The sequence below is a fragment of the Oncorhynchus mykiss genome, chromosome 21 (assembly GCF_013265735.2).
Source record: "Oncorhynchus mykiss isolate Arlee chromosome 21, USDA_OmykA_1.1, whole genome shotgun sequence".
Taxonomy (NCBI): domain Eukaryota; kingdom Metazoa; phylum Chordata; class Actinopteri; order Salmoniformes; family Salmonidae; genus Oncorhynchus; species Oncorhynchus mykiss.
In genome coordinates, this window is record NC_048585.1 from 31,648,037 (window position 1) to 31,658,433 (window position 10,397).

The 10,397-nt window shown below is 42.1% G+C and overlaps 1 protein-coding gene across 1 annotated transcript; it reads right to left on the minus strand.

Moving 5' to 3' along the window:
* Positions 1-703: 703 nt before the first annotated feature.
* On the minus strand, positions 704-9,959 carry LOC110500243 (interferon-related developmental regulator 1). Its single transcript, XM_021577493.2, has 11 exons — positions 9,652-9,959; positions 8,095-8,199; positions 7,779-7,860; positions 7,396-7,520; positions 5,603-5,760; positions 5,457-5,507; positions 5,055-5,233; positions 4,709-4,817; positions 2,651-2,785; positions 2,226-2,450; positions 704-1,644 (listed from the first exon to the last, which is right to left on the minus strand). The coding sequence occupies exons 1-11, from the start codon at positions 9,680-9,682 to the stop codon at positions 1,558-1,560; spliced, it is 1,287 nt and encodes a 428-aa protein (XP_021433168.2). The 5' UTR covers positions 9,683-9,959; the 3' UTR covers positions 704-1,557.
* Between the last annotated feature and the right edge of the window lie 438 nt (positions 9,960-10,397).

Below are 10,397 nucleotides of genomic sequence, written 5' to 3' on the forward strand. Positions count from 1 at the left end.
CAGCGATCTACTTACCCTAACGATGGCCGAACCAAATATTGTGGCCCATTCCTCATCTTTTTTTACCAAAACAGAGGCGGGTGATCACTTTATGGTTTTAATTAAGGACTCCATAACTCGTATTTTTTATTCGATAGCAGGTATTTGGGGCCCAAACTTCAGAGAAGCAGGGACGTTCTTGGTTGTTTGACTAGTTACCGAATCATGCATCTCTGCTGTGCTGCAGTGTAGCGTTAAGTGTTCTACGAAAATAAAACAGGCATACTTGTGGGAAAGAACATCAAGTACTGTAATGCTAATATCTTCTTCCCCTGTCCTTTCCTCACTCAGCTTGCACAATAACATCTCTCTGGAGGACCCATTTTACAACCATATGCACAAACTGCAACATTCTCTGAAAAAACAGGTTTAGATGGACACATTGACAACTACACATTTCCAAAGCAACTGTAAAGCAGTTCCTCTTCCTCAAATGTGAAATCAGCTTCCAGGAAAAGCTGAGACTAGGTTAAATTAACCAGAAATCCATTTGGTTGACTGGCAATTGGTTTCTTCTATTCCATTCACTTTGTGCGCATCTGATAGATTACATAATGACATACTTCCGCTCAATATGCTACTTACCCTCTCACTGGTCTGAAGGCTGGCCATAAACAATGATTGACCTGGAGATAAGTACTGAAGAGCAAGAAATGCACATTGAGACTGGTCCATAAGTATTTATTTGGGTTTCTCACTTCCCCAATAGACCTACTAAAATACAGTGAGTGTACAAAACATTGACACAATCTTTACATGACAGATGATACCTTAGTGATGGCACTTGTTAAATCTACTTCAAATCAGTGTAGATGAAGGAGAGGGGTTAAAGAATGATTTTTAAGCCTTGAGATGTGGATTGTGTATGTGTGCCATTCAGAGGACGAACAGGCAAGACATATTTAAATGCCTTTGAACAGGGTATGGCAGGTGGTGCCAAACACGCCGGTTTGTGTCAAGAAATGCAACACTGCTGGGTTTTACACACCGTTTCCCCCCCATGTGTATCAGGAATGGTCCACCAACCAACTTGACAACTGTGGTAAGCATTGGAGTCAACATGAGCCAGCATCCCTTTGGAACACCCGACACCTTGTAGTCCATGCCCCGACAAATTGAGGCTCTTCTGAGGGCAAGGGGGTGACTCAATATTAGCAAGGGGTTGCTAATGTTTGGTATACACAGTGTATAACAAAATACGTCAGGATTCAGGGGTCCATAGGAAATGTTAACCAATTAGTGCATTTTCAAATAATACATTAATGTTAAAATGGACCACAAACAAAAACAGAGCAACAAGGTCTACATCTCACATGACACTTTATTCCCTACATAGACACTCTGGCTAAAATTGGTGCACTGGCAAGTTCATATGGGGAATTAAGGCATCACTTGAGACAGACATGATTACTCATATTTACAAATACCAACCACTTGACCATTGGATAAATTAAGGATAGTAACAGTGATACTCAAGATTGTTAATAAAAAAAAAATTAAAAAAAGAGGTCCGACCCATTAAAACTCCCCGACGTCAACCCTCTTGTCTCTGAACTTGTTCCTGGCCTTTGTCCGAGCCTTGAATGCAGCTGCGTTGTAGAGATGCTGGAAAAGACCGCAACGTGAACACAATAAGAGACCGGTTCTTTTTTTTTTTTTTGCACTGGAAGTATATCCATGCAAATGTCATGCCAATAACACATTTCAAATGTAAAATGGATAAATAATTAAACGCAATGAGTCCATTTGGACTCCTAGACCATTTTCGATATTGTGCGTTTCAGCTACTGACTGCTGGGTTGTACCTTTGGATTCATCTAGTTCTCCTAGATCCGTTGGTCTGTGTGGTTAACGGAGGGGTGGGGTGAGCTAGAGCTGTGTTTGCGAGACAAGGGCGGATCCCGAAGGGGCTAGGTCTTTACAGACTGGTTGGAGCTACTGTTAATGTCAAATTGTTTTTTTTTTAATGTACTTGTAGACCTGGTTGTCCTGAAAATAAAAACATTTCATTGGGAGGCTAAATATAAAGGCTGGATAAATTTTGATCAATGAAAAGATGATTTTTGGATGGAGTCTCAAGACTGGTTCATTGAAAGAAAATACACTTGTGACCTTTTTAAAAACATTAGTCGCGTTAAATTAGCCATCAAAGAAAGAAAAGCATGCAGTCTAGTAAGGATAATTACCCTTTCGAAGCGGGAGATTTTCATGGACTTAAGTGTGGCCGTGTCAACCAGCACGGGTGGTCCCAGTTCAAACACACCACGAATAAACTCATTGGCCTGTAGGTGGTAATTCATACCAGAGCCCACAAACTCCCTGAAGGCATCGTATGTCCTCTTCCTCACCCAGCTGTCGATGGTCATACGCTCAGTGCTGAAACGAATTGTCTCAGTCTGAAAGTCCCTCTCCTAAAACACACACACACTCTGTACACTGTTCTGGTTTCTCACAAGACAACAAAATGGGTAAACGTTACTGATAACTAGATGGGTAGATTATATCAACACAGGCACACAACTCACGCCATGAATCAGCAATGAGTCATCACATGAAATTCAAGCTCTATTCCCCAGACAGTGACCTACTATTGCATAATATGCCCACTCACCTCCACAGCCTTGAGCACATCCCTGAACACAGACCTCTGCTTCCTCTTGTCAGTCTTGGCACGGTGTTTGTTGCAGTCGGTGGCCAGAGAGTTCAGCTTGTCACACAGGGGCTCCCAGTCATCATACTCAAACGCCTGAGAACATCACATCAGAGCACAGGTCAGTCATCACTAAAGAAGTGTATACAGATTAACACGCTATGCTGGCACTGCATTTCAGTCAAATTCAATTTTAAATTCAGTACAGGGTGGGGATGTGCACAGCGAAACAAAACAGACAGTATTCAAATACTTGTGTGAGTATTCATTTGAGCAAAAACTATTTATAGGTAGGTATATTTTAACTGAAAAGGCTTTGTCTAAATTAAAATATCCATGTGACATTGTTACATACAAGGTTATACCATAACACTACAAATTATAGATTTTATCCAAACATATTTTTCAATGTGGATATTGGGGCGGCAGGGTAGCCTAGTGGTTAGAGCGTTGGACTAGTAACCGGAAGTTTGCAAGTTCAAATCCCAAGCTCACAAGGTCGTTCTGAAAATAAGAATTTGTTCTTAACTGACTTGCCTAGGTATTTTTATGAAATGCCCCAATAAAACAAGCACAACTGGAGCCTTCACGTATAGCTTATTGTTTATGTTAGCCATTCAAAGCAGCTAAATGTTTAGCATATGATTTAAAATAATTATAAAAGTGACTGAAATGAGAAAGAGTAGGCTACAACGCGTAACTAACAGGAAGGCCATTTCATCTGAATGGGTGTTGGGGAGAAACCGCAAAATGTTGCCTCAACTAGCTAGCTTTTCAAGGCTACTCCAGGCAAGACAGGCTGAGGCAAGGCGAAACGGAATAAATAACATTGCGACTGCTACAAGTTAGCTAGTCTTGGCTGTAGCGTCCCCATCTCTGCCGACATCTGCTCGCTCCAACCTAACCGGCACCTCCGCAGCTGCAGCCTCTCCCATTTTCTTTTACATTGTAGATAAATAGAATACATTTTCTTCAAACAAAGATAAAATGACATGCTACAAACAGATGCACAAATTGCTACAGAGAAACCACTACTAAAAGGACACCAATAAGAAAAAGAGACTTCCTTGGGCCAAGAAACATGAACATTAGACTGGTGGAAATCTGTCCTTTGGGCTGATGAGTCCAAATTTTAGATTTGTGGTTCTAACCACCATGCCTTTGTGAGATGCAGAGTAGGTGAACGGATGATCTCTGCATGTATGGTTCCCACCGTGAAACTTGGAGGTGTGATGTGTGGGGGTGCTTTGCTGTTGACACTGTCGGTGATTCATTTAGAAGTCAAGGCATGGCTTCTAAACCAGCATGGCTTCCACAGCATTCTGCAGTAATACGCCATCCCATCTGGTTGGCAGTTAGTGGGACTATCATTTGTTTTTCAACGGGACAATGACCCAACACACCACCAGGATATGTAAGGGCCATTTGACCAAGAAGGAGAGTGATGCGTGCTGCATCAGATGTCCGGTGATTGTAGAGGCCAGGTCCCCAACCCAATTGCGATAATTTGGGATGAGTTGGACTGCAGACTGAAGGAAAAGCAGCAAACAAGTGCTCAGCACATGTAGGATCTCCTTCAAGACTGTTGGAAAAGCATTCCAGGTGAAGCTGGTTGAGAGAATGCCAAGAGTGTGCAAAGCTATCAACAAGGCAACGGGTGGCTACTTTAAAGAATCTAAAATACATTATGATTTGTTTAACACTTGTTACTACATGATTCCATATGTCTTCACTATTATGCTGCAATGCTGACGATAGTAAAAAATACAAATAATAAAAAACTTAAATGAGAAGGTGGGTCCAAACTTTTGACTAGTACTGTAGATTATTTAGAATGTCCGGATATCCGACAAACTCATGATGCTATTAGAATAGTGACATTTCAACCCCCCCATCCCTAGTATACGGGGATTGAAAATCCAATGCAAGATTTGAACAGCACTTTCTAAATGAATTAAATGATTCTCCTGAATTTAAAATGGAACTGAGCCACAGACCAAAGAACAGGTGAGCACTTACAGGGTCCATATCCCTAGCCAGCTCAAACAGCAGAGCGATGGTCTCTCCCGCTGCTATCCTCATGTTGACATCATCATTCTCCAACAACCGGGGTAGTTTGGGCAGGTGCCTGACAAACATATTCCAGTCAAAAACAAGTAGAGTCTCAATTTAAGACTCCCCATCCCCATGATATTTCCTTTATCTTCGCTGGTAAAGACAACTGGACAGGTAAAAACATCTCAAGCACACATTCACTATATTGTTTTGATCAGATGCATCCAATGACCTATAGGCTGAAACGGACTGCAAGTCGTGTCCCAGAGAGACTTCGAGGTTCACGTTAAGTACTTGTGCGAGTACATACTTGCGTGTGACTGCTTTGACCTGGCTGCCTGTGCAGATTGTGAGCAGCAGGGCCCAGGAGAGGAGGGCGTTGGTGTGGAGCAGGGTGGTCTGGGGGTTGAGAGAGGGGCGACTCCCATCCTCCTTCACATAGGAACGCATGAACAAACTCTCAAAGCTCTCCATGGTGGCATACACATCCTGGAGACCCAGAGAGAAAGGGGTTAGTCATTTATGTTTAACCAGGGTGAGATTGGACTATGCAGACAATTGGAGAGTAGTCTTGGTTTCTGTAGCTTGTGCCAAATGCTGAACAGAAAATGCTAAACAGAATGCCAAATTTTTCAGCAAAACAACGCATTTCCACACACACACACGCAAGCATAGAGAATATCACATTGGAACATCAAATACAGCCACATACCAGGATGTCATCTTCCACCACGAGAGTGCACAGGCCCAAACTTGTTGCGCACTATAAAAGAAAGAAAAGGCTTTCAGTAGAACTATAAAGGCCACTTCTAGCAAACCAAACTTATTTTAAATGATAGGTTCCGGGCAGATACTCACCGCTTGTCTGGTTTGGATGTTGGCCGCTCCATCCAACAGAATGTTCTTGAAAATGGGTTTGAGGGTCTTGAACACCTCCTCGCTCTCAACGCCTGAGCCCAGCTGAATACACAGCAGACAGGCCAGGGAGGCTGCTGCACACTGCTCCTGTCCTTTACCTGGGAGAGGGATTTGATTTATTAGGATCCCCATTAGCAACAGCTAGTCTTACTGGGGTCTGACAACAAAAAAAAATACATTACAGACAAAAGATTTTACATACATTAACATGTAGTGTGCGCGCATCGATCAGTTCCATATACACACAAGTAGGTCACATGGGGGAGAGGCATTGTATTTGTTTCTTGAAACCAGGTTTGCTGTTCACTTGCGCAATATAAGATGGGCGTTCCATGCACTCATGGCTCTGTATAATACTGTACATTACCTTGAATTTGTTCTGGACCTGGGGACTGAAAAGACCCTTGGTGGCATGTCTGGTGGGGTAAGTGTGAGTTTAAGTTGACTACGCAAATCATTTGGAATTTCTAACACATTGTTTAAAAAAAAAAACAAGTGACCAAGTCAGTCTTTCCTCAACTCGTAGCCAAGAGAGACTGGCATGCGGTGTCCCTAAACCGGGTCAGTTGTTGCTCAATATGCAATTAGGTGACTAGAATGACGTTGGAAACGGACAACTTTCCGGGACATAGACATGTCTTATATGGGCAGAATGCAGTTAAATTAACAATAATTTAATCTGTGTCCAATTTACAGTAGCCATTAGTGAAAAAAATACCATGCCATTGTTTGAGGATAGTGCACAACAACAACACTTATCACAGAACTTGGTTTCATACATTCACCTCTAAAGGTAAATAATGTACTTACATTCAGTAATCTTGCTCTGATTTGTCATCCTGGGGGTCCCAGAGATAAAATGTAGCGTAGTTTTGTTTGATAAAATCTATTTTTAATATTCAAATGTAGGAACTGGGTTCTACAGTTTGACCCCACTGCAGTCTCTGGCGCCACACCCACCCCGCCATCTAGATGTGTTACGGTTAGTATCTTTTCTGTAGGGAAGCTAATGATCCATCTTGTATTTCATTCCTGGGAGTTCGTAAACATAATTTTTTATTACCATAGCATTTTTTCGTATGATCTCTATAGTTATGTACTCAAATGTATAAATTGACCAATTTATACAAGACTTGATACAAAATGTGATGCAGTGATGTAATTCTTCACTGGATCTGTCTGAAACTTTGCACAAATTGCTGCCATCTTGTGGACAACATCTAAATTACACCTAGAATCCTACATCACTGTCTGGCCTTTCTCTTGTATTTCAAAGATGCAAAAAAGAAAAACACCTGTTTGTTTTATGTTACCAGAGCTAATGTGTTATATTCTCCTACATCAATTTCACATTTCCAAAAACTTCAGTGTTTCCTTTCAAATGGTATCAAGAACATGCATATCCTTGCTTCAGGTCCTGAGCTACAGGCAGTTAAATTTGTTTTTTTAAATCTAACAATTTGCTAAGCCCTCGTAGCAAGCTGATAGGTCTGCTTTACTACTCTTGGGTACAGGAATGACTTTGCCTTCCCTCCAGGCCTGAGGACAAAGACTTTATTCTAGGCTCAGATTAAAGATATGACATATGAGTGCCTAGAGTCAACTACCATTATCAGTAACTTTAAGGGGGTTATAGTAACTGCTGAAAACTCAATACTACAATGTTGCTGTATTGGTATTTGGTGAATATAACACATGACTTGGTGAAAGACTGAAAGCCTGTAGTAGCTAACCTTTCTTGAGACAGCGCTCAATGCTGTCGGTGATGGTCATCCTCCTGTCTGAAATGAACTCGTACAGGATCCTAGTTGCCATGGCAGCCTTCAGCCCATCCAGAGCTCCTTGTCTGGTCTTGGCACTGTCAATGAGGTAGAACAGTAAAAGATGTAGGCCTAGTGTTTGAAGTAGCTTATGTAACATCTACACAATTCAGTTTTCAGCAGCAATCTTATGAATGGAAAGGTTGATGTCTTGTTGCATTGTGTTCATTAGTTAACATCTCAGGTTCTGTCGATCCAGTTCTAGGCCTATGTGATCTGGTTCCACATCTTCTGAAAGCGATACAGCTAACATAAATAGCAGGTAGACCAGTTTCCCCACAGTGGTTTAGACTTGCCTCTTATCCACAGCGCTGTCAATGAAAACATTCAGCTTGTACTGTAAATCCTCCTGGGCTGTCTCCTCACCTGTTTCCCCTCCTACACATAGGAAGATGAATACAATATACCATGAGAAATACAGAATTGTACTATGCTATTCCCCTAGTAGTTCGTATTCTTTGAACCATTTAAGATAGAAACATAAAAAGGCTGTATGACATTAATCACAACTTCACAGGTCAATTGTTACAGCGCTTTTTAAATGTATTTTTTACTTGCCCTTTGTTGCTTTATGAATGGGACACAGGCAAGCGCGTGCACACGATCACATACCTTCGTCTGCCACACTCATGGCATCACTGAAGCTGCTGCAGTGGCTGAGGGTCTCGATGGAGGCATCCTCATCGCTGAAAGGTTGCACAGCTCCATGAGGCCCCCCTAAAACAATTACATGACCCCCCCCCAAAAAAAATCATTCATAGTCATGGTACAATGTGTGCATTCTACTCTGGGGGTTTAACCAGTACACATCCATGCAAGCACAATGTAGAACTTTAAATGCAATTATTTGACAGAACAAAAGCCATATTGCTACTCTTATGGGGTATGCACTTGATATCTTCTCCCTCAAAGTCAAGGGCTCCCTAAAGCCCCTTAAGTGGGTAGCTGGCCAGGCAGTGACAGAATCTAAACCCAGCGGGTGCAGCTTATTATGTTAAGTCTGTTCCCATCTAAGAGGAAGGGACACAAGGTCTGCTCTGCACATGTGTAAAAGTGACCATGTTCACGTGGCAATCCATTGCTTCCTTCTCAGACCATAGCACTGAACAGACAATTCTGGGGGGAAAAAAGTCGACTAACATGATCCTGATTTATATCAATGCTGGCCCTATAACGTGTGACAGCTATGTAGCTAGCTTGTTGTAATGTGAATAACTGGTTAGCTAGCTAATCCAGCGAGTGTTATATAACATTGAGGGGATTGGATGAATCTGTCCCGGTCAAGCGTGTTTTACACCGGGTGAAAGTTGCTAGCATTCGTTTTGAGCCAGGTGCCCCGTTCAAAGTCCACGGCGAAGTCGTCACAAAACAAAAGTTAGGTAGGCGCGTGCAGTAATGAGTAGTATTCGGTGTTCTCGCATGCAAAGGTGAATGCTTTTGATATCTGCCTTCCAATGAAAGCTGGTTAATTTCAAACGTATTTTATGGAAAAGCATGTTGTACGTTTCTGGATGATCCACCATGCTGCCTTGTTGACAGCATGACCAACCCGCGTAAATGGAGTTGGTCGACTTGAGAAGTGCGCTCCTCCCTCACAGTTTTTGACCGTTAACGTCACGGGCCATAGGACGGTGCCCTGCGGCTCAGCATTATCGAAGCCGCCCATTATTTGACTTGATTGGCTGCCGACCTCACTCAACTGTTGTGGCGTCCTTCCAACTAAAGTTATTGTACTGAAACAACCATCCCTTTGCAGGAAGGAAGTCCAGGAGAACTCGCTAAAAACGAACACACACGACTAACACTGGCAAACTGACGTTAGTTGCTAGGTAACAAATTCGTTTCAAAAGTCAATCTAAAAATAATGTAATCGCGGTATTGGGTGTAATTTCTATAATCACAATACTTATACAATGTCGGCAAACAACATGATATTGATCGTTGAAGTTAATTACAATTATTTTAAGAGAAAGCGAGAGTTATGTCTGAAACCTCTTGGCCTGATGTCAACATAGGCAATGATGCCACTTTTGTAGTCCTGTCAGACATGTACTTGTCGTTGATCTCAACACGCTTTAAGAATGCACAGAACTACAATTCCTACAATGCATAAAACTCAAAACCACGAGAGTAGGCCAAAATCAACCCGGTCTGTAGCGATTTACTTACCCCTGGAACTCCTCTTCCTGGACCTTGGCATTTTCGTGCAGAAATATGAGAATATGAGCTAAAATAAATCAGCCGACACACGACCAGTTTTTATTAAACTGTATCATAAATTGACAATCTTTCCGTGGCACGGTAGAGAGAAAGGAATTAAAAGCGATCCTGGAGACAGACTGTGGGCGAAGAAGATACATTTTTCCTCGGGAAAAAAAATAGGGCTGCGTTAATGTCGCGAGGTTCTAAGAATTGATATGACCAACGTCACATGATCAAACATGGGTTTACCCCTACACCAACGACCAATCATGTTGCATAAGTGTATGACGCATTGTGATTGGCATCTCTTTGCTGTCTGTGGGTCATGTTCTCTGTGGTCATGTTCTTTGACAGCCTCACGAGAGTGCTGCTACCCTGTCCACAAAAGCCCTGCTGTATCGGTCGTTGCTATTCGGAATCCTTTGGACGTCCAATTCTGACGTCACCATATCGAAGTTAAAAATGGTTAGGGTTACTAAGGTTATGTAATAGTTAAGGTTAGGGTTTATGATGAATAATGATAAAACATTAAATAGGGTTTAGGGTAGGGATGTCCCAAGGATGCCAGATAGCACTAACCCTGCTGTATCCCTGGCCTAAAATACACAGTGGTGAGGTCTTCTGACTGGGTGGACAATGATGTATATAAAGAAGTGGAGGCTGCTGATGGGAGGATGGCTAATAATAATGTCTGGAACAGAGCAAATGGAATG